The 22,431-nt window shown below is 39.4% G+C and overlaps 2 protein-coding genes across 7 annotated transcripts; one reads left to right on the top strand and one right to left on the bottom strand.

Moving 5' to 3' along the window:
* Positions 1 to 316: 316 nt before the first annotated feature.
* On the bottom strand, positions 317 to 3,760 carry fsbp (fibrinogen silencer binding protein). 2 transcript variants are annotated; one of them, XM_020704378.3, is made up of 4 exons: positions 3,489 to 3,760; positions 1,041 to 1,087; positions 769 to 922; positions 317 to 681 (listed from the first exon to the last, which is right to left on the bottom strand). In XM_020704378.3, the coding sequence occupies exons 1-4, from the start codon at positions 3,691 to 3,693 to the stop codon at positions 320 to 322; spliced, it is 768 nt and encodes a 255-aa protein (XP_020560037.1). In that variant the 5' UTR covers positions 3,694 to 3,760; the 3' UTR covers positions 317 to 319. The 2 variants fall into 2 exon arrangements, with proteins under 2 accessions (XP_020560037.1, XP_078805696.1); XM_078949570.1 differs by lacking the exon at positions 1,041 to 1,087 and having other exon boundaries at positions 3,489 to 3,757.
* A 458-nt stretch (positions 3,761 to 4,218) lies between these two features.
* Positions 4,219 to 19,760, top strand: LOC101169360 (tRNA (34-2'-O)-methyltransferase regulator WDR6). Of its 5 annotated transcripts, none has more exons than XR_908976.4 (8): positions 4,219 to 4,628; positions 5,273 to 5,419; positions 5,985 to 8,667; positions 9,505 to 9,582; positions 9,792 to 9,908; positions 10,848 to 11,802; positions 14,477 to 14,543; positions 15,504 to 15,654. XR_908976.4 is itself a non-coding variant. In XM_078949561.1 (8 exons), the coding sequence occupies exons 1-8, from the start codon at positions 4,559 to 4,561 to the stop codon at positions 19,611 to 19,613; spliced, it is 4,380 nt and encodes a 1,459-aa protein (XP_078805687.1). In that variant the 5' UTR covers positions 4,219 to 4,558; the 3' UTR covers positions 19,614 to 19,760. The 5 variants fall into 5 exon arrangements, 4 of the variants coding, with proteins under 4 accessions (XP_078805687.1, XP_078805689.1, XP_078805688.1 ...); XM_078949561.1 differs by lacking the exons at positions 14,477 to 14,543; positions 15,504 to 15,654 and adding exons at positions 15,752 to 15,860; positions 19,393 to 19,760; XM_078949563.1 differs by lacking the exon at positions 14,477 to 14,543 and having other exon boundaries at positions 15,612 to 15,745.
* The last annotated feature ends 2,671 nt before the right edge of the window (positions 19,761 to 22,431 follow it).

The raw sequence follows: 22,431 nt of genomic DNA, 5'->3' as shown, positions 1-22,431 counted from the left end.
AGTGATTGCCTCAAGATGTTGTGCAACAAAATGTTAAGTTATGGTACCATCAATTTCGTCCAGCCCTATTTCATTAGTTTTTTTTTTTAAATAATTCTGTTAATCCAAAACTCAAAAGTAACGGCTGATTTTGATTATTTAATATTCATTAAATGTTAATTTAAATACTTTTGAACGTTTCAAGTCATTTCAGAGAGCATTGTGGACTTTCTTTCTTTAACTGAGGGGTACCATCAATTCTGTCCACTACTGTATGTACAAAAACAATATAGCATGTTGGGTTTGGAGCATAATGAATAAAGACAAACACTAGGAATGTTCAACCAGTTAGATCTGATGCTTTCTCTTCTTCATCCCCACTGCTGGAGGAAGACGGGGGTACATCCTCTCCGAGCATTCTCAGCCTGGCCTTGTAGTATGCCTTCTTCATCCTGAAAGCCTTCTCCTTCTGACGGGCTGCTCTGCTTTTGTCCCTCAGCAGCTCCTGTTCCCACGCCAGCACCTTCATCCTGTTCTCCCACTCCAGCATCTTCATCTGATGCTGCTGCTCCAAGGCCTCAGTCCTCTGTTGGTACTCCAGTCTTGAAAGGTTCAAGGCCTCATGCTGAGCAAGGCGGCAGCCTGGGTCTTCCATCTCACTTTCTGATGGATGGAGACGCTGGCCCATGAGCCTGGAGCTTCCTAAGCAGTAAAAATACGAGAATCTTCCGATGGTCTTTTTCTAGAACACTAACTTTGCAGCAACTTGCAAAGCTTGATAGTTGGTACCTGGTGCAGTGAAGTAGGCAGCAGGAAATGCAACGTCCTGCTGCTCTGGATTATGGGAAGTGGGGCTATGACGCGGATCTGACCAGCTTCCCGTTATTCTCTCCAAAGCTCCACGCTGAAGACAGATGGCCACAGGCGCCTTGCTGTCCTCCAGCTAGGAAAGAGGCAAAACTTTTCGTGTATTCAGCAGAAACACTGGTTCATAAATCATTTCCATCAAGGTTTAACTGAGGCTAGAATAATTCTAATATCTAATAATAAGCAGTATTCACCCAATTCATGCTGCCAATCATTTGTACACCATCATTTACTGAAGAGCCTGTGTGCAAGAAAGAAGGACGAAAGCATCATATCCAGTTCAGAGAAAATATGCGTTTATACAAAAACTAAAAAGTGTGGGAATAAATCAGCAAAATGACTAAATGTTTAAGTAAAACACCAAATCTCACCATTGGTCTTATTTTTCCAAACTAAGCACTTTATTTGTCAAGGAACTTAATTCCATTTTAACAAAAAAGAGAAAGGTTTGGGAAATAAATGTATTTATTTTAATCAATATTATAATTTCTACTATTTCTACTTTGTGAGTGACCAAGGCAGAAAAGATCTTGTGTGTTTTGTGATCCGTAATATTGGCAAAAGTCCTAAATTTAAAGGTTCAGGGACTCTGGAATTCTTTTACCAACTATCTACTTCTGCAAAGTCTAGTTTACAAACAGCCTCCTTATCAAACTTCACCACTGCTGTAAAACTGTCTTATTAGAAACTGGTCTTCTTAGTTGGATACTGTTTTCCTTTAACACAGAATGGAGCTAATCTCTCTGCTCTCTTTTAGGGTGTATTCAGACTGGACACATTTCATGGGGTATTATAGCCTATCGTCTTCTGCAGTGATACAAATGTAGCTCTTAGAATAAAATAAACAAGTGATTGGTGGTGGTCTTGATTCATTTCCAATCTGTTTGTTCTTAGATTCCTTAGTCTGAATACAAATGTTCCCAGAGTGGAGCAACAGATGAGGCAAATATAAAGCAACGATTGTTGTGTTATCAAACAGACAAAAGAGTCCAACTGTTTATTTATTACGTTTGTTTTAACACCGCTGAAAAAACGCTTCTTACATCCTTTTCTGTGTCTTGTTGCGCGGCGCTTAACAGCGTACCTTCTTACCCACGTCTCCTCAGCACTGCAGCTGCTAGCATCGTCTGAGTTAAAGGTCACACGGCGCGTCTCCTTGCCAGTAACCGCCTTACAGCACACCTCTGCCGTACCAAAGTAACAAGTAAAAAGTGTTGTTCTCGATGTTCAAAACTGATAATTGAAATATAAAGTTTTAATAAGCTAAGCTTTGGTCCGTGACAGAATGGTCCACTTGGTGCCAGTCTGAAAACAGACCAAACGCAAGGTTAGGGACTCGATCCGGAACAAATTACGTAGACTCGATCCGACAAAGGACTTTTTCAGTGTGAATACACCCTTAGTCACAGAGCAGGTTAAAATAAAAAACACGATATTCTGAAAGAGAATAAAATATAAAGAAAATTATCTTGTAAAAAGAAAAAAAAATGACTTTTGTGTACAGAATCCACTCATTGTCTATTCTGGTTCAGTGCTGCTAGATGTTATGCAAACTACTTTTTGCCTTTTTCACCTTTATTGTTACTCTATTTTAAAGATAATAACAATTACTTACAAACAACAATTGCCCATCCAATACTTGTATTCATAAATTCGGTTTCCCTGCTGCTTTCCACTGTTTTATTCTGCTTTTCTTGGGTTCATCTCTTGTAGCTACTGTGATTTCATCCCTGAGAACCCGCATCACTTCAAAGTCAGCAGGTTTTCTCATTACTCACATGTGTTTGTTGACAATTGCTCCATTTTTGCAGCCATTTTGGATTCTCTATGATATCAAACACTGATTTGACAGAGAAGGAGAGCTTTCTCTATTTTTGTCTCTATAGTAATATTAGTAGACAGCACCTCCATCTGGTACTTATATGTACTACATCACACTCAGTCTGGGATGCATTTATTCATAGGGGACTGTAGATTGCAAAAGAAATGCCAAAGCCACGTTTTGCAGCAAAATAAACAGCATTAAAATGCATATTTACATAAAAAAGCACTGTCTATATGGTTTGGCTATATGGTTTCAAAATGGTCAAATAAATCAATGAATTTGCAAGAAACTTTAAAAAAAAAGCCCTAAATAAAACAAACAAAAATCCTTTAAAAAGAAAATTATCTAAAACTAAAATATGGAATACAAATATGATATCTGATTTGTTTAGAATAATTATTTCTAGGTTAATTTTGGAAATATAGATTATACTTTAAGTTTTGAATAAATTACGTTTCTAAAAATTATTTTAAGACAGCAGTCAGGTTTTGATTTAGGAGTTAGCTATTACCGATATGAGGATGAAAAAATTAATTATATTAGGAAATACACGCTCTAATCATTTTTTAAATATTATTAATATTATTTTATTTTTTTACAATTACATGTTTCTATTTGTTACTCCAAAACTTAAAATAATACAGATACTTAGTAATACAAGAAAATATATAAAAACAAAACAAAAATTGAAGGTTATCACACCTAAATATTCTATTGATTGCAGACTGAAATGTTGTCGTCAAATATTAATTAATAGTGACGCACTTTGCTGTGTGATATGATAGGGATACATACGGAACTATAAATGATAACAAACCTTGCAGGAGTTTGCGGACGGCGGCTTTATGGCCAGCTCCCCCCGCGTGGCTGGTGAGAGCAGCCTCGCCCATGGTTTGAAGTTTGATTGATTTACAGCAGGCCCTGCAGCGGGCGAAATGAATGTCATCTGCATCCCTAACCAGCCACCCCTTAAAGGCGTCCTTTGTCAGCCACGAATCTTGGAATTTACATTTTCCAGGCATTTTAAGCGGTTAAATGAGCTTGATCGCTGTCTACAAGCAAAAACACTTTACCTGGTTTGTGATGCATTTGTGGGCAATTTGACAATGTGTGTGGGGGGACAGACACTTGTTTTTCTTTTTTCAAAAATGGATATTCAGATTATTAGGGTTTTGACAAAACTTGAACACACGTTTTCTTACCAGCAAATTAGACTGTAGATTGTTTTTGTTTGTTTTTCTTTTTCAAAATAATACATGCAGTAGATGTAATAAATATGAAAAAAAATAAAATGTATATAAAATCGTTGGGCGCACAGTACATCTATTAAATTAGAATAATTTCCAAATGCATGTTTTATTTTAGGTAGTATCAAAAATAACGGGCATGTTGTAATAATTGTTCTCGAACACATTCAAGAATTTATTACGTGATAAATTGAATGCAACACAGCCACAAGAACGATGGTCACGTGGCTACGTTTTACCAATGAACACAAGCCTGCTTTTCAGCAGCCAGTCAGCTTTCAGTTGGTGCGTTACTCAAGCGTGATTGGTCAGAACAGACAACATGAGCCTGAACGCATGACAACGAAACTACTCTTTGGTTTTATCAAGTAGTTTTCAGTGTATATTTTATGAGAAGCTTCTCAACATATTTGGATATTAAAAGTATGAAGTAATATTGAATTACTATTGTCCTACGAGCAGAAAATCGGATTTTTGTTGCCGTTGCAACACTAAATAGCTCGAGAAGAGCTCACTATGTTAGCTTGTTTGCTAGCCTCACCGTGAACGCTCATTGGAGTTTTAATTTTCCTTTAGTTTATAAATCTATTTATTCCTCAAATATATTTTCTGTTTAAAATGGTTTACATGAAATAAAAAGATGGAAACTTTGGCTCTCGTAGCTCCAATCACAAGCCTGGAGTTCTTTCAAGACAAGTTTCTTTTAACAGGTAAGCAGCAATGAACAAAGTTTATCACTTCGTTCTTTTTATACTTAATGCTGATATAATAAATGCGATGTGAAAAGAACTTATTCACCCCAAAGTTCATTCTGCTTTGTCATTTTTATTTTTATTTTCTAGATGTCAAAGATGTGGTGCTGAATTGTTTTTTTTTGTTTTTTTTTCAATTATTTTGTCAATAAATAATAATACTCAGTGTCCAGAAAGGTACATTGAGGTGGATCTGTGCATCCACTCCCCCAGCAGCAGCAGCAGCAGCAGCTACACTGCCATCATAACAAACTCCTCCAAACTCTGAAGGACCCAGCCTGTCGTGTGATACCCCGTCACCTCTCTGGCGGCGTTTTGTTGTTGCCAAGTGACAAATGGCAAATGGTAAATGATGCACCTGCAGAGTAGACCGCCCCAGACCCAGAAAATGGTGACAAGCAGTCCACAAATGAGCATCAGGCATGTATTGAGAGAATAACAAAAGCAAAAAACAAAAACAAGTAGCCTAACACAGAGCTGTGATGACAGACAGCCTGCCGTGGCGCCAGTTGTAAAAAAAAAAAAAAAAAACGACTTTTTTTTAATGTCCTTTAAAACATTATGAACGACTTTGAATGACTTTGCACTTTCCTTTATAACAGGTGAGGGTCCAGTCCTGTCAGCATACAGTCTTCACCAAAGTCTGAAAGCCTTCACCTCACTGAATGTCCTCCAGCACCAGCGGATCCATGGGATACGCCCCAGAAATCAGTCTTTGCTTTCAGCTCACAGCTCTGCTTCGGAACAAGGTATTAAAGCAGAGAAAGTGCAAATATTGTGTTTCTTCATTTAGACTTCTGGAATTTATTCATTCACAAACAACTTTCTGACTAGGCCTGCACAATAAATCCCAAATCTATCGTTATCGCGATATCAAGCTGTGCAATGTGCATATCGCAAAAGGCGGCAAAAACTGCAATAAATAGTTACCATAAATGATCTAAAACAATTTTATGGCAGCTTGAAGTATTTAACAAAATCAAACAAATCCATTTATTTATTTGACCAATCAGATGGACCCCTCGATATTGTTGACTGATCGGATGGAGCCCTTTTATGTTTTAATGTTTGCCTCCTATGTGATCATTTTAAGGATAATTTTTAAAAAAAACTGCAACAACAATTTCACTTTGGTTGTTTTGCTATTTGTTCTTGTACCTCAAGTTAAATCATCATCGCAATATTGATCACCAATATCGCTTTCCGTAATTTTCCGCATATCGTGCTGCCCTGATTCATAGCTTTCATTTTTGGAGATTTAGATGTATTTATATGTACAAGTAACCCATCTATCTCTGCTTTGTTAATTCGCAGGACTAGCCTCCACACCAGAGCCCTCATTCCATGACTTTGCAGTATTTGGAGGCAAAGCTTTGAGGGTGGTACGGCTTCACGTGGACATTCAGAATGTGGAGAATATGCACTTTGAGATCCTGGGTCCCCATTTAGAGTTACAGGACTGGGTTCTGGATGCCCGCTGGCTTTCTGGGAACAATCCATCGCTGCTCTGTGTGGCTGTAGCTCACAACGGTGCTCTCCTAGTGGACGTCGCTGCAGGACATGCACTGGTTCAGCGCTTCTGTCTGGAAGGTTGTTTGTTGTATTCTGCCCTTCTTTTGGTCCACGAGTCCTGGGCTGACTCCGTTTTAGTTGGAGGAACTGTTTTCAACCAGCTGATCATCTGGAAAACAGAGAAAAAGGATGAACATTGGGATTCAGGAGACAAAGCTCCGGTTGAGCGGCGTCTGTTGGGCCACACTGGTGTCATCTTCAGTGTCGCTTACCTTCAGGAGGAGGGGTTTCTAGCTTCTGCCTCAGATGACCGCAGCGTTCGCCTGTGGGGGGTCGGGGCTCTAGGTGGCCCTGGAGGGAAGTGTGGAGACGTGAACCCAACCTGTTTAAGAGTCCTGTATGGTCACCAGGCCCGGGTGTTTTTGGTGCGCCTCTCACCAGGGAGAGTGTTCAGTGCCGGGGAGGACGGGGCCTGTTTGGTGTGGGACTGGAAAGAAGGCGGTAAGGTGATGCGCACACTGAAGGGACACCGGGCAGGGGGTGTTCGGGCATTGGCAGTCAGTCAGGAGATGATGGATAACAGGAGATGGGTAGCTACAGGAGGGGCAGATGGAGGGGTGAGGTTGTGGAAAGTGGAGAGCGGTCAGGAGGAGAGCGCGGAAGCAACAACAGAGCTGACGGACCTAAAGTTCCCGCAGCTTGGACTTCCCAAGATAGTTTGCAGGGTAGGTGGGGGTGAGAATCCCAGCTGGAGCCAGTTTGTGGTTTGCACTGATAGAGGATCAGTTTGTCTTTATATTGATGGAACATGGGAAACTATATGGCAAGGAACCGCTGAGTTTCAATCCTACTGTGTGATGGAAACTGTTACCGTCTGCATGACTCAAGACTCAACTGCTGCGGTTAGTTTATGCGCTGTGGGAAACATCAGCGGGTCTTTGGAGGTCTTTCCTACTTCTCATCCTCGGTCTGGTGTTCGTCTTCACGGCGGATCAGGGAAGATCCAAAGTCTTCATTTTCAGAAGGAAAAGGACCGGGTGTACTTGCTTGCCTCAGGCGCAGACGGACTGGTTTACCGGTGGTGTGTAGAGATAAAAACAAGCGAAAGCTGCTCCGTCGTTCTAAGCGCATGGCGTCTTCCACCATTCCTCCTTCCTCAATGTGCCAAACGCTGGCTCACAGCTGCTGTTCGCTTCCACGCCACTTTGGAGAAGGTTCTCTGGGTGTGCGGAGACAGAAGAGGATCTTTACTTTTGTATCAAGAAACTACGCGATTCAATGGAGGTTTCCCGACTGAACGGGAATCAAGCGTTGGTGGGCAGAGCAGAGAGGAGGAGGAAAGCAAAGAGATGCTCGATCCACCTCTGCAGCCAGTCAGCAGTCGGTTTGGGGTGCATGGAAAGCACGGTGTCACTTCAGTTTGTGAGTACCAAGGATTGTTCTACAGCACCGGCAAAGATGGCTGTGTGAGGATTTTCCGAGTGCATCAAGCATCTGAGGAAAAACCTGAAGAGAGTCGAGAAAAAGCTGCAGAAAAGGAAGAAAGGCTCGTGCTGGACGTGCTCCGAGTCCAGCGGGCCTGCAAGGGTATGGAGTGGCTGGAGAGAGTTTTAATTCTTGAATCTGCAGATTGTTTAGAGGAGGAAGAACAGAATGAAGAGGAGAATCCAAAGGAGGCGAGTTTGACAGAAGATAAGTCTGTTTTTGAAGAGGTGTTGCATGAAAAACAAAATGTAGGGAAAGAAGCCAGATTTGTTATCGCAGGCTTCCACGCTGCTCACTTTGTGGTTTGGGATCCTTTGCGGCGGGAGAGGCTGTTCACGGTGCCTTGCGGTGGGGGCCATCGCTCTTGGGCGCTGTGGCTGTCACACACGGGTATGTGGCCCGGATATGGAGCTCTGGTCTTCATCAAACAGGGGGCAGTCCTCACCTCACAGCCCCCTGGAAAGCTGCTGGGGGCAAAAGCGGGGCGGACAGGACCGAGGGATTTAAGGGAAGGGGTCCATGGGAAAGGAATTTGGTGTGTGTGCAGGGTGGGGAGGATAGTGGGGGTTGGACATGTCACGCAAACAAAGTGTGCAACAAATAACACCGGAAATGAGGGAGGAGACCATGAAAGAAAAGAAAGCTTTTGGGAAATCATTGTGACGGGAGGAGAGGACACTAGCTTAGCTGTCCTGGCGTTGCATCCTCCGTCCGGCGCCGTCAGAGTCCTCTCGGTCATCACAGACCACATCTCTGGCGTCCGCGCAGTGACAGCAGTCAGACGTCCGCACTGCGAGAGCGAAAGCCAGCCCCTCTCCACGCTGCTGGTGTCGGCCGGCGGTCGCGCTCAAATACAGAGTTACCGGCTGTCGATTGGCTGGAACAGGCAGACGCTGACTCCTTCCTGCCAGGTGATCCAGGTGGGAGGACACAGGCTGGATGAACAGTGGGAAAGAAGGAGAAATCGGTGGAAGACGGTGAAAATGGACCCAGAAACAAGGCAAGTGTTCATCAAATGTATGTTTATGTAAAAAGGCCTGAGGCTGATGTTGACTTTAAGATTCTGCATCATCTCCCTGCTTTAAAGAAACTCATTTTTAAGGCTAATTAGAGGAACAATTTTCTTCACTGGAATGAAACTAAGATCATTTAAACTGACGCGTAACATGTCATTAAGAAGAGAGCGGCAGCTGTATGAACAGTTCTTTGCTTTAAAATCCTGTTTTTGGTGCGTTTAGCATGTTGTTGTGGCATTTTGTTGAGGATGGAGGACCTATATGAAGAAAAATATTTATTAAAATCATTATGAATCAGGAGCAGATTAATAAACTGCCATTTGAAAAATAACTTTTTTGTGATGTAAAAAATACGCTGGGAGAGCCTCAAGCTCTCTGCTCCATTCTGATGCATCCAGATGACTAGATTCATGTTTGTCGTCGTTTCCCTCGTCTGAGCCGGCATCTGGCTCCAAGATTGCTCGTCATTTTTGTTGCACTGCTAATGTTGGGTTGAGGGGGGTAAGCTAATGGGAGAGTGCGTAAACAGATTTTTTTTTTATGTTTTGTTTTTTTGAATTTTGTTTAGATTTGTAAAAAGTTGTTGTTTTTTTTATTATTATTTTCTGTTTTGCTTTTTAATCTTTAATATGTTTTTGCGTTGAGTCATTTGCACGTCAGGGCCACCGTAATCAGGGATTCAACTGAATGAATCCTTTAGTATGAAACAATTCCATCAGTGTCACTGTTTTACTTGAAGATTTTGTTTTCTTTCTCCTTTTAGTCCTTAGTTGTGTTTTTTTTTTTTGATCAGGTCTTCCAGCTCGTGTTTGTCGTTTCAGGTACGTTTCCATAGCAGTGGTGGAGGAAAGCTGCGACCGCGTCCTCCTGGCTCTGGCCTGCAGCGACGGAGCCGTCAGGTTGGTTTCCTTTTGTTTTCTTTTTAGTAGTCAAATGTATTTGTCCTTTCTTAAGGTGTCTGTGTTTTTCCATCAGGAGAAATTGATGAGAATGTTTAGATTTACATAAAGTTGAGTTTGGAGGCACAGAATAGTGCAGGACTGGAAACGTATATTGCAATTTAAAAAGTTAAAATATATTTGAGATTTACTCTTGTGTGCTTTTGCAGATTGTTTTCAGTAACTGAGTCAAAGAATCATATTGAGCTGCTGTGGGAGACGTGTCATCACCAGCGCTGTGTGCTCAGTGTCGCCACCTGCAGCCTGGAAGCTGTCAAAAATGACAGGTGAGTGGAAGCTTTTACAATTTTATACAACCTTGTATTTTGTTTTTGTTTTTTATAATTAATTCTATGACTCAATGGGTAATTATTATAGAAAAAGCTACTGTTTCCATTTACATAGCAAAGTTAGTTATTAAGTGGTAGTGAGTTGTGAAAATTATTGATTCATTATTAAATGACTCCAATACCTAGGAAGGTTTTTTTTTTCTTCCACAGAATGAATGAAATGTAAAGTGAAGAGATTAAAATTAGTGCTGGTTCTTTTAGTCCTCTGTGGGATTCTTGTGTTTGGGCTTCAGGTGTGAACACAAAATATCATGGCAATAAAACTCTTTTAGCTGTTATGAATCAAAAAAGACAATGAAGAATTCACGATGAAGTTGTTGATGTTGTTGATGATGATGTTTATTCAACCGTTTGTGAGTTTTGTCTCTGTTTTGTATTTTATTTTTTTATGAGTTGTAAAGTTTTGAGTTTGAAAATAGTTTGAAAATACAAATAAAAAAAAACTATTTTGGGAATAAAATACTGAAACAAATCGTCAAACCAGATGTTTTCCCTTGTTTAGTGGATTAAAATGTTTGAATAAAATATTGATTAGATATAAGTTAACAGTTTTTTTATTAGAAACATTTGACAAAGGATGAACCTTTTTTGTTTGCTTTTTTCCTACTGGTAGCTGAAAATAACAGTTTTTCATCATCAACAATTCTAATGAATAAAGTGTTTATAAATCTTTTGTAACAATATCTGGTTTTACATCGTTCAAAACTTGAGCTTTTTTATTTTTTCAATGACTTAAGAAGAAAACATTGCATTAATTCTAATGGTAAATTGTTGAATGTATTGTTTATATCAAAGTACTGATGTTTGAAGTCTGTATGACAGTTGATAACAAATGCGTACAGAGTTTCTCTTTGTCACGCCAATCTTCTCTCACAGGTACAAACTGCTGTTCAGTGCCGCCACAGATGGGAAAATTGCTGTTTGGCATTTAACTGGAGTTCTATCAACTGATATTTCAAGTGGTGCTACAAATCCACCAGCTCCCTGCCTCGATATTCCCGCCCACCAGAGTGGCGTCAACTCATTGGTTGTTTGGGTGGAGAAACTGGGAAAAGAAGGAGGCAGTTGCCAGGTAACTGTTGCTAGTGGAGGGGATGATGGACAGCTGACAGTGTCCACAATTAGGGTGCAGTTCCCAGGAAATGGGAAGGCTGGGGGCAGCAGAGTGTTTTCTGAGATTTCTCATTGCCAAAGCTCAGTAGAAGAACTCCAAATAGACCACAACCAGCTTCAGCTTCATCTCCTGACTCAACGCCGGATCCCACTGGCTCACGCCGCTCCTCTGACCTCCCTGAAGCTTTTGAGGACAGGCCTGCTGGTTTCCACTTCCTCAGATCAGAGGGTTTGCCTTTGGAAGGTCAGCGATGTCGGTATCAGCCACAGTGGGGCGCTGTGCTCCCACGTTGCAGATGCTGCAGCCATGGCAGTGTGGGAGGGGGAGAAAGAAGATGCAATTAGTGCGACGGGATCCGAGTCTGAGCTTGTAAATGCACTTAGTAGAAAAGAAGAGGGCCAGATGCAGCCGGAGACAAAGACGGAGAGAACTGAGGGTGGGTGGATTAGCGACGGTGAGGAAGCAGCTGGCGAACAGGAACTTGGACAACCTGCTGTAGCAGTGAAGGAGACAATCAACCCAGTTTGCAAGAATGCTGTTGACAAGGAAGAGCCCTCGACACATCACTCAAGATTAAAAACTCTGACTGACAGCTCAGGTGAAACGGTTAATGGAACAAACACTAAACGGTGCTTGAAGGTTTCCCCTGAGAGCCAAACAGGGATCATCAAAGAGGGATGGGTGCTGGTCTGCGGGCAAGGACTTCAGCTCCTGCAGGTGAGAAGTTTAGCGATGGATGGATGGAGAGAGAACCGGGATAAGAGTAACCGCAGCATCAAAGTGACTCTTCAAAAACAGCCAACATAATTGGACTATATGTTTTTTATAAAAATTAATTTGAATAAAGTGTCTCAATCTGTAAACTTTCATGACTTTGCTCTTCTTTGCCTTTGGAAGGCCGCCACAGCGAATCCCCCACTTCTTTTCCTCTGCATCCTCCTCACTCACACCAACCTCCCTCGTGTCCTCCTCATCTACATCCATGAACCTCCTCTGGTAACCTCAGCATCCCTTTACCTTCATCATCACGGTCCATCTCAATCTGCTTCCCTGCATTTATCTCCATAACATCTACCGTAAGCTGTTACTCTCATGCATTTTTTTGGATCCTTTCCATCCTCTTCACTCTCAAAGAGATCCTCACCATCTTCAGCTCTGCCTCTAAAACCACAGCATGGCTGCTCACACCACAGTCTTCTACACCTTTCCTTTCATTCTTGCTGACATTCCTTTATCACAGCTGAAACCTTCCTTTACCCAACCTTCTCACACATGCAACTTGTTCTGGACTATAAAAACTTAAAGTCCTCCACCTTCTTCAGCTCTGATCCCTGTAACCTCACTGTTCCACTTGATTCCTTCTCATGTACACAAAAAAGCGCTCGTGTTCTGTTTCTGAAAAATAAAAAGCACGCTCACTAACACACAAACATCACACAAGGAAGAGGGACTTCTAATTTTCTGTCCCCCGCCCCATCTCTGGCGGAGGGAATCAGGGCCCTCTGTCACGGGGGCCCTGTCCCTGGGGTGCTGGCTACCTGGGCCCGGCGGTCCTCTCTCCACACGGGGAGAGGGATCCCTGAGCTCTCTGGCAAGACCAGGAGCTGGGGATCATATCACATCTGAGCCAGGGGTCGTCCATATCCCTGTCCCTGTGGGTTCTGGTCCTGGCCGGGTGGGTGTGGTTGCCCGGCAGGCGGTCTTTCTCCATCTGCTGGACTGTACGGGCGTTGGGGGGTCCCGGCTACCGCTCCTGCTGCGGCGGTGGCCTTGGTGGGGGGCGACTGGGTTCTCTCCCTCTTTTTTACATTCCATCATCCACCCCAGAAGAACACAAACACTCACTCGAGCACAGGTGCTATCTCACCTTTGCACAAACAGTTTGTGTGACTGAATGAAATGTTTCACATGTTTTGGATGACTTAGCGTGTATGAATGATAGTGGTAGTATGTCCATGTAGACTTGTTTGTGTGTGAACACCTTTGGAGCCAACAGGTGTGTTTGTAAGGTTTGAGCGAGTGTGCGTTTCATGCATCTTAACCTGTCAGTTATGATTATAAAGCTCCAGCAACTTGTTGCTTTCTGACGCATCATGATCTTACCCTCGCTACTATAATCACCCCTCTACACCCCCCCCCCCCCCCCCCGTTATCCGTCATCCCTCTCTCTTCTTTCCTTCTTTCCTCCTTTTCTTTTCATTTCATATCCAGAAGTCCGTCCGGTCCAACAAAAAATATTTACAAAAATAATTAACATGAATGTTTAGTTTAGCTGAAATTACAAAAGGGGTTTATTTGAATATACACCTGGTGTATCATAAGATTCACAACCCTTGTTGTAAAAGTAAAATATGTCCAACACAAAAGGCTTTCAGCTCTCATCTGTTTGCTTAGCTGTTGACAGGACAAGTTAAAAAAAAAAAACTTTCTTACCTATTAGAAATTTGAGTGGCTACAATGTAATTTTATATAAAATCTGCTGATCATTGTTATTTATAGATATATCTTTAAGCATCAAAGTTGACTGTTTATGCTTTTAAGTGTGCCTGTGCCCATGAAGGGGCTGACTGAGAGGGTTCATTAATAGTTGAATACTTCAGTATCATCTCATATTACTATTTGTCACCATCGGCCACTCGCATGAAAGAAGAGAAGGAGAAAGAGTCTCAGAAGGATGAATGTGAAAACAAAGTGGAAAAGAGCTCCTCAGATCCTTAAATAGGAAACTAAAGACTGGAAATAAGGAGGTGGGGATGTCAAGTGTAAGTAATTGAGCTTAAAGGAAAAAAGGGTAAATGTAGTGAGGAAGGACACCGTCAGAGGAAGCAGCTGCTGCACAGGTACAATGATTAAATTGAAACATTTGTTTTTCTAAAAGTTGTGATTGAAAAAAATGCACTTTTTCTTTTTTTTTATCTTTTATATTCTCAAAATGTTTGATTTTGAGGAATTAACTATAGAGGGAGTAGGTCTTAGGTCAGTTTCACAACAAAACCCATATGTCAATTGTTCTGTGTTAGCTCATTTTAAATCATGCTTGACTAAAAGAAAGAAATGGAAAGATTCTGCTCTTGAAATCCAACTGAATTTGGTTTTAAGTTATTATTTTTATTATTTATAGCAAAATATCAAAACGTACTATAACATTAAAGACAAAATAAAGTGTTTATCTCTTAAAAAGAGAAATAATGTACACACATTAGTGTTAATGTGTCCCATCCCAAGGTTACAAGAATATTTAGCTTTCAAAAAAGAAAAATAACTGAGGGGAATCACAAATATCTTAGAAAAAGGCAACAAAAAAAACCAGAAGTACTAATGAGCTTTTGACCTGCTACATGAGAACAGTTATAGTCCAGCTAACCTAGATCAAGTGATATCTGTGCTCCAGCCCTCAGACTGAAGGATGCCTGGTGAGCGGCTGCCCTTCATCACTTCATCTCAAAGCAAAAAAAAAGGTAATCTGCCTTCTGGATATGAAATGTCAGCCTTACCCCTTTACGCCTATTGATACAAATATGCATCAAACCACATCTGGTTCAAACTTGCCTTCAGTTAACATCTAAGCAAAGCAAAAACTTTAGCGATTTTTTTCTTCTTAGCTGGAAATAAATGTAGGCATCAAGGGGTTAATACTTTTTTAAATTAAGGTAATTAAAACAGTAAACATAAAAAATATTTAACATAATATGGACACTTTGAGTTTCTGTAAATCAAGATTTTAGCTTTTTTGAACCAAAAGATATTTTACCTGTTTAGAAGACATTGACAGGTTTGAACTAGATTTAAAAAAAAAAAAAAAATTGAATATATTTCATTTTAATACATGTTTTAAAAGAAGGTTGTTCATTATATACATCATTGTAAACATTGTTATCTCCATCTTTTTTGGGGGGTTTAAACATTTTACTTATCCCAATAAATACTCAAGGGTATTTAAAAATCATTTAAATCTGTAAAGATATTTGGTGGTTTTCTTATTTTTGGATTTTTTGGGCACTTCTGAATTTGAGTTAAGTATAGTGTAGTTGTTTTTATTGTTTCAAAACATATGGATTTTATAATTAATCTATCTTAGATAAGGTTATGGCTAGTTGTATTTTCCTGACTACCAGATGATAAAAAAAATTGTCCAATCAGTTTTTTTATTTTATGAGACAAGAACTATAATTCCCAGAGCTCCACCCCTTCATATTTGTTATCACAGAAAAGCCCCAAATGTCCTCAATAGACACCAAAAGGAGTTAAATCTGCACTGGTGTGGAGATATTTAAGTTTAGAAATGTCCTCTACAGAGGACAAATTTGCATGGCTGACAGTCAGAAGGATGATGGTTCATTATTATTTTGTAAAATCTGTTTGATGGCAGTCTACGAATTTATTAGTTTTATTTACCTTTCCTCTTAAAAATAATACAGCAAAGACGGCCTTTTCATCTCAGACCCCCCAGCGCCCCCATCCAGCCAACCGCAGAAGACTAAACCGGCAGCAGTTGCCCTCCTCCTCTTCTTCTCACCCTCACCCAGCTCCATCTTCCATCCTCGTCTCGGACGCCACGATGACGCCGTGGGGAGGCCTGGCTCTTTCTGAGTCCTCTTTTACTTTGATTCCACCAGTCCTTCCTCCAAAACCTCCTCCACCACATCCACCCTCTCTTGCTCCCCAGCCAACGTCACCAACTGCTCATCGTAGGAAACCAGAGCAGGATGAAGAAAGCTCAAGCTTTTACTCTGAAACTCCATCCCCACCGCTGGAGCTTCCTCTGAGCAGCTCAGGTACTACACTCAAAAACCAAATGAGAAAGCAGAACATTAGAGAGACAAAAAATGCTACTTTTGTACAATTTTTTAATTGAAATAATAGTAAATTGATTTAGTAAAATTTAGTAAATTTAGTAAAAATCCAACAAATATCAGGGCCTTTTGACATTTGCGTCCTAGACTTTTTCTTTCTGTCTTCAGTCACTTACTGCAAAAAGAGTTAGTCTAAAACTAGAAAAAGAGCACTAAAGAAGAAAATGAGTGGAAAGTGTTAAATTATCTGTCCATGCAGCAAATCATTTTTACTTAAAAAGAAATAATAAGATTTCAAAATTAATGATTTCAAACCATTAAAAATTAACCAAAAAAAAGCTAACTGGTAGACAGAATTACTTCAAATACATTGTTATATAGACAAATAGGTATCTTTTGCCAGTATAAGCAACTTGGTTGTATTTTTTAGTTTTTATGTAACTAACTATAGTTCATTTTGATCACAGTGATAAAAGCACATGTAATTAGTGGAAATGACTCATTTTGGGAGAAAATGTGAACAAAACGACAGTACGATCTTAGTACAAGGTAGCCCATTTTTATAAATCTTCACAAAATTTTAAACTAGCACTTAGTCTTAGAACATAAATCTACAATGTGATAAAAAAAAATAATGACAATGAATGTCTAACTAATTAACATTTATTGAACTTTAAAATAGCAAAATTAAAAGTGAACCAAAAATGACAGCTTTTTACTTTATTTTTTTTAGTTTTTATATTGTTAAGTGTATGGGGCAAAAATATTTAGCTCCTTCTTCTTCTTTCTCTTTCGGCTTTTCCCATCAGGGGTCGCCACAGCGAATCATCCTTTTCCACCTCACTCTATCGAGATAAAACCCTCGACTTTGCTGATTTTTAGAAAATCTTGGTGTAAAGCAATAACCAGTTAAAACAACTTAAAACCTGGTTAAATATCCTAAATGTCTATAATCAGAGTCTGTAGTCCCTGATAAAGTGTCCTCACACTATGTAAAACCCTTGCCCTAAACTAAAAAGGGTTTAAAACATTTTAAAGAAAAGAAATGATCAAAGTAGTGTAGTGATGTTGCCCATGCTAGGAGTGCATTTTGGTTGTCAGGGTTATTTCTGTTTGTGTTGTTAAACCCTGAGTGATTTGGTTATTTCCAGGGAAGACCTTTGCAATATTATTCTGTTCTGTTAATAATGCTGGAAAGGCCTATTAAATGGTTCTGCTGAGGACTTTGGACTTTGAGCCTCCTGAACCTGCAGCTACACAGGGTCGTGCAGTGTGTGAGACACGCTAGTCAGAATAATTGAGTTTTGCTCCATCCTGACCTACGCGACAGAGCAGCCGCTACAATATTTTGAAAAAAAAACACTACAGCCTAAGGCAAAAAAAAAGTTTGGACATTTCCCGTTGAATCCCATTCCGTAAACAATCAAAACATATTACATTTGTTTTATGATGATAATGGTAATCTACAAATAGTCTCCACAGAGTTTCATAATCCTTAAAATCACTATCAGAGTTGTCTCTGTGAGGAATGTGAACTTTGGTTCGGTTTTTGTCAGTTATGGTTTTTTGGTAGTGTTGTGTTTTGACTTGTCCCTCAGTCACACTAGTTTCAGGTTTGTCATGATTCCCAGCTGTCTTCATTTCAGTTAATACCCTCAGTCTATTTAAGGTCATCTTCTCTGTCTGTATGTCTAGGTTTCAGTCACCCAGTCTGGTCTCCTGCAGTTTTGGGTCCTACACCACCTGACAGTCTCTATAGTGATCTTTAAAGTATTTCAGAAAAAAAAAGAGAAATGTGAAATAACGGTACGGCGTAGTTTTAGGGCCACCAAAAAAAGAAAAGAAAAAAAAACAAGTCTGGCAGCAGAGTTCAGGCAGAGTAAAACATTACAGTTTTCCGGTTTCTGCAACTTCATCGTGACTCTTCTGGAGGTGTGGACGTGTGAACAAACACTGAGGTGCTTTAGGTGGTCAGACTGGATGACCATTAAAATCTCTTCAGACAAAATGCTCTGATAAACAATTCTCCAGGTTAAACAGTGATGTAGCTTCTTTAGATGAGGTACTCAGCAGGACATGCATACTCTATCAGATTTGTGACCATGAATGGAAACAATATAACCCATGCCTTGAAGATGAGCTTTGACCCAACCGTGGACTCTACCTGATTATCCCGCCAACTATTCCAGACTGTTTACTCAGTTCTGCCAGCGTTGTCGTTTAGCAAAGCCTTTCAGTTCTGCGGTTTTGTCAAGAGTCTGACTACGCTGCAACAAAGGAATCATAAGAAAGTTAGAGACCATTGTTTCAATAAAAATAGTTGTATATGTTGAAAAAAACATTAGTTTAGGAAAACACGTCTTAATGACTAGAATTCTTTTCTTAAAATAAAAATACCTGGGAAAACCATTTTTCTTAATGCATTGGCCGAGTTTCTTTTCTTTTTTTTTCGTATGTTGCAGTGTAAAATCGGTCTTGGAGGCTATTTGTGTTTTATTTTAAATATTGTCCAGGTGGATTAAAACTGCTGTTTCACCTGTTTTTCCAAAACGAGAGACAAAATATTGTTGTCAAACAATACGGAATCTAAACTGCAAAAAAAGATCTCTTAAACATAAGTCCAAAATTCCTACCCTTATTGGCAGATTTTCTTTGCTTAAGCAAAAATATAAACAAATAAATCTGACGACGTGGTTAGAAAAAATGGCTCATACCAAGAATTCTTTTTTTTGTGAAAAAACTGTAGTCATAAGACATGTTTTCTCAAGTTAAAATTATTTTGGTATTGAAAAACCTGAGAGATGAGATGAGATTGTTTTTTTGCAAGACAGAAGATAGAACTTTTTTTTTCTTGAAACAATGGTCCTTTTAGTTTCTTAAGATTCAGTTTTTGCAGTGCAGGTTGTTTGTTTGTTAGAAAGGGTTCAACAACAGTAGTTTTGAAGGATTTTGGAATAATAGCTGATTAAGTCAAGCTGTTTAAAGTTTGCACTACCCAGTTGGCTAACCTTACACTGCAAAAATTGGCGTCTCAGAAGTAAGTTAAAAATATTTCTCCACTGGCAGTTTTCCTCAAATGGGCACAAAAAAAACTGCCAACGGGGTAAGAAAAATGGTCTAACCAAGTATTCTTATTTTAAGGAAAGATTTCTAGTCACTAAAAGCGCTTTGTGCGCCTAGAAAAGCGCAGATAAATATAATCCAGCATTATTGTTATTATTATTAAAAGTTGTTTTCTCAAACTAAGATTATAAACTTTCTGGAGCAGATTATTTTTCTTGCAAGACAGAAAGTAAGACGTTTTATCTTGAAACAAGGGTCGTTTTAAATTCTAAATCAATGAGTGGCATAATCTGGACATTTTAACCAGATTGTTGCTGCATTCTGGTTGTATGACATGACACCTGGACTGTAGCTCAAATGTGTTGAAGTTGTCAGTGGAAAAAGTCTTAAAAGGAGATGATTCTAACGCCCCTGTCCTCATTTTCTACTGCGGTTTTATTTTCCCGTATAGGACAGGCGGACCACAGAGGGCTTCAGACGAGGAGGCGGGTCCTGCCGCAGCGTTGGGCTCCCCGCCCGACCCGTCTCCCTCCACTGCGTCCCATCACCAACCTTAGCTTTTCTAGAAGCTTCACCTTCTCCTTCTTTGAGCTGCCACTGCACCAGTCCCCTCGCTACCGAGCCGAACACGTCAAAAACCTCTTTCTGCTTCTGAAGAAGATGCACTACTAAAACATTTATGGTTCAAGAAACACGTAATGTTTAAAAACCTTTTTGTCTTTTTTTGCTGGTAAAGTAATAGTGGTGCACAAAGTGAAGAAGGTGTCCTTTGGCATGACAGAGTGAGAGTGTCTATGAGTTTTTTTCCAATATTGTAACTTCTCCTAAAACGTATAATTATGTGTTTTCACTACAAACACTGGCAGCCTAAAGAAAGGAGTAATAGTACAGTTTTATTACGGTATATTTACAAAAAACTAGTGTAATGATATGACTAATTTTAGAACAAAATGTGAACAAAATCAGAAGATAACCTTAGTACTAGATTGGCCATCTTAATAAATTTCCATGTCATGGTCTTATAAACAACTGTGTTCAATGTTAAAAACTGTCCGGTCCAACACATAAATTTTCAAATATGATTAAAATGAATAAAGATTGGCCTAGATTACAAAAGGGGTTTATTCAGACATACCTCTGGTTTGTCAGAACATTCATAACCCCTGTTGTTAAAGTAAAATATGTCTCACTCAAGAGGCCTTCAGTTCTCATCTGTTTGCCCAGCTGTTGGACAGGACAAGTGGAAAAAAAATTGTCTGAGAGGTTTATTTGAGGATCTTAATGTTATTCTGTTTATGAAATGCATTAAGATGTCATATTAGCATTTTCTAAATCAAACAATTTGAGCTTTTTTATACTTAAATCAAGTTTTTTTTATTGTCAAGAGTACGGAGCAAAAATATGTTGACCCATTTTAATAATAATTTCCTTATTTTTAGATTCTAGCTCTTTATAAGACAAAAATAATTCTTGACTGTGCTAATTTTGAGAAATGAGAACTTACGATTTAAAACCTGGTAATATCTAAAAACGAGGTTTTGAATATTTGCAAAAATTAAAATGTTTGCAGTGTTTGATGTGTTTCTGGACTGCTCTGTCTGTAGAAATACAATTGATTTGATTGAGATAAACCCCTTGTTTGTCTTATCTTTGCATTATTAAAGCTAGGCTGGGATCAGAGAGGAATTCGTAGGTGTTGTATTGGCTGGTGAGGGAGAATGGGGTCATAAACTGGAGGAAATGGGCAGAGTTCAAGGCTGTTTTCCACCCTCCATGCCCCATACATGAATGTTTGTGTGGCTGCTTGTTCGCCATATGTTCACCTGCCACACCTGCCATTTTTAAGGGCTATCTTGATTTCTGATCTACCTGTTTTCTTTTTTGGTGTGTGACTCAATGTGCACATAAATAAAAGTCAGGGAGAGGCGTACAACAAGCATCCGGTGCACGACTAAAAGAAAAACTAAACTTTAATGCGCTGCAGCTATCTTTGCAGGGGTGGAGCTACATGGGGGGCCCACACTTGCCCCCCCCTCCAATTTTTAAGTGTATAATAGTATGATAATTGACAAAGATTAAGAAATCATCAATACAAGCTTCTTTAAACATTGCAAAAAGAACAAAAGCAACATTTTTAAATAAAATAAAAAAACAACAATAATAAAACTGTTAGAAATACATATTTTTAATCCTTTCATTCGTAATGACCTTCTTACCCCTTCCCACCACCCCCATATAAAAAGCTCTAGCTCCGCCCCTTTACCTTTGACAGATTTCTAATGGACAACAGTCTTGTTCATGGGTAGCTTTTTTCCTTTCTTTAGTATTTTAATAGGAGCGAGGCTACAGGTTCTAAGATGAAAAGTCACCTGCTAAAGCTGTTTCCTGTCCTGTCACCCCCCCCCCCCTCCATCTGACAAAACACACTTGTAGATCTGATAATAGAGGCTATATAATTATATAATTCACTTCCTCCTGGAATCACCAGCACAGATAAGTCACTCACAGAGATAGCAAGAGTCTAACTTTCTGCCACTTACTTAATAGTATTTTGTTGGATTATTTTAGAATTGAAATAAAAAAAAGTTATCTAGTTTGAATACGTGATGGGAATATATGTCCATTGAATAAAAAACAATCTCCAAACTTTAGCCATTTAGGTAAATAATTCGGTTGGCCAAAAAAATGAATGAAAAGCCAAAAAACAAAATTGGAATTAATTAGTTATATAGTTACTTAATTGATCTTTTTGTTTACAGTGGATGTGTTAACGCCAGCGTGTACTATTACTTGAAGTGCAGGTCAAAGATTGGGCCTCATGGCGACAAGCAACAGTTATATTAAGAATATTTCTGTGACTCAATAATGTAATATTTAGTTTATTGTTAAAGGAAAATAAAAAAAGTACATCAAGTATTTGCTTCTGTCTTGCACAAAAAAGAATGACAGTTCCCCTAAAAGAACACATTTAATTCATCGCCAAGTCATGTATTTTTGATTCTGATAACTTTGCTTAGGATATGAAAAAAAGGAACATAAATTTTTTTTTTTTAAATCCCAGTGTGACTTAACTTTAATTTTTGTTCTTTGTTTAGAACGACTGCTGGCTGAAGATATTATGATCCAAATGTAACTCAGACACACAGCTTTTGATTTAACAATGGGGATTGTCTTTCCTCAATTCTGCTCTGATTGGTCAATCAATTAAAACTTAAAAGAACTGCAGCTTTTGGCGCTGCCAGCATGAAGAGACGTCACTCCGGAAGCTGTTTTGGCACTTTTTGCAGCCTCTTGTTTTATGCTAACCTTTTTTTTTTCAACTGTATTCAGAATCCAGTCATGAATTTAACAACTTTGACTCATAGCATTTGATTCTGGTGAGTAACACATGAAGCAGCAGAACACTAGACAGAAAAAGACAAATTATTTTTCAGGGTAATTTCCATAACATTTATTTTTACAAATTTAACATCTTTTCTGTCAGCAAAAT

This window comes from Oryzias latipes, chromosome 7 (assembly GCF_053564925.1).
Source record: "Oryzias latipes strain Hd-rR chromosome 7, Olatipes_Hd-rR_3.1".
Lineage (NCBI taxonomy): Eukaryota > Metazoa > Chordata > Actinopteri > Beloniformes > Adrianichthyidae > Oryzias > Oryzias latipes.
The sequence above is the reverse complement of the archived record's forward strand: the minus strand, read 5'-3'. Positions and strand labels throughout refer to the sequence as shown.

What these genes read in the sequence shown, in the direction of transcription:
- fsbp (XM_020704378.3), bottom strand. Translation starts at nt 3,693, where the DNA reads ATGCCTGGAAAATGTAAATTCCAAGATTCGTGGCTGACAAAGGACGCC. An exon ending in TGATTGGCAGCATGAATTGG is followed by an intron (nt 923 to 1,040) that starts GTGAATACTGCT and finishes CCTCTTTCCTAG; the next exon opens with CTGGAGGACAGCAAGGCGCC. An exon ending in TGCCTACTTCACTGCACCAG is followed by an intron (nt 682 to 768) that starts GTACCAACTATC and finishes TTTACTGCTTAG; the next exon opens with GAAGCTCCAGGCTCATGGGC.
- LOC101169360 (XM_078949561.1), top strand. Translation starts at nt 4,559, where the DNA reads ATGGAAACTTTGGCTCTCGTAGCTCCAATCACAAGCCTGGAGTTCTTT. An exon ending in CAGCTCTGCTTCGGAACAAG is followed by an intron (nt 5,420 to 5,984) that starts GTATTAAAGCAG and finishes GTTAATTCGCAG; the next exon opens with GACTAGCCTCCACACCAGAG. An exon ending in GCTTCCTCTGAGCAGCTCAG is followed by an intron (nt 15,861 to 19,392) that starts GTACTACACTCA and finishes TTTCCCGTATAG; the next exon opens with GACAGGCGGACCACAGAGGG.